The 805-nt window shown below is 37.9% G+C and overlaps 1 protein-coding gene across 1 annotated transcript; it reads left to right on the top strand.

Moving 5' to 3' along the window:
• Nucleotides 1–398: 398 nt before the first annotated feature.
• On the top strand, nt 399–569 carry K441DRAFT_570111 (uncharacterized protein; the record flags this gene model as incomplete). The annotated part of the gene is made up of 1 exon (XM_067643895.1): nt 399–569. A coding segment is annotated over one exon (171 nt), but the record flags the coding sequence as incomplete, so codon positions are not given.
• Between the last annotated feature and the right edge of the window lie 236 nt (nt 570–805).

Raw genomic sequence — 805 nt, 5'->3', positions numbered from 1 at the left:
AAGGTAGTTAAGTAAGCGACACGGATAGGCTGTACTAACTTTAATAAAGTTAAATTCCTTTACGCGATTAAATTAATTCGTCGCTAAATATTTAAATTAAGTATAATTAAATTAGCCTTCTAGCAGGCAGGCCTTATTCCTTATAACCCTTAAATCGTCCTTAATTCTATACATAAGGCGCATCCTACTACCCCCCCCCTCCACCACCTTATAAGCTATTATCTACACTATATACACCAAGATCTTTACATATAGTTTAGAAGAAAGTTTTACTGCTAGCTTAGGAGGTATACAAAGATAATAAGGAGGCTATGGATATCTTTATAAAATTCGTAAGAGGTAGTTTGGTAAATATATATATATAACTGCAAGCCAAACGCGAGCTTATAAATACATAAGCAGTTACTAGAGCTCGTCGGCAACGCCAAAAAAGTAATAGAAAGGTTATACAGAAGGGAGGGGTTATATACGCAGTAAATATACGGTCAATTGTACAAAAGCGCGAGCAGGAGGAGGCTCTAAAAGCTACACGTGCATTACTAAGGAAGAAACGGGCAACTATAAAGTAGCTTTATTAGGACGCCATAAGGCGGCCAAAGCCTTAACCTATTATATATAGAGACTCCTTCTATTAAGAAACCAGTACTATACCACAAAATTCTAAATATTTAACTTTTTAGTAGAGTTCTGCGGCTTTAAAATCATGGTCTTAGCAAATCTAACGTTGAGGTGGGCTCTACTCGTTGAGCTGGCCGGAACTTACCTCGGTAACGAGGTAAGTAGATCGCGACAGCGGCACGGGTAA

Source organism: Cenococcum geophilum (assembly GCF_001692895.1).
Source record: "Cenococcum geophilum 1.58 unplaced genomic scaffold K441scaffold_32, whole genome shotgun sequence".
In the NCBI taxonomy this organism is placed as follows: Eukaryota; Fungi; Ascomycota; class Dothideomycetes; order Gloniales; family Gloniaceae; genus Cenococcum; species Cenococcum geophilum.
This window is presented reverse-complemented; position numbering and strand designations above follow the sequence as displayed.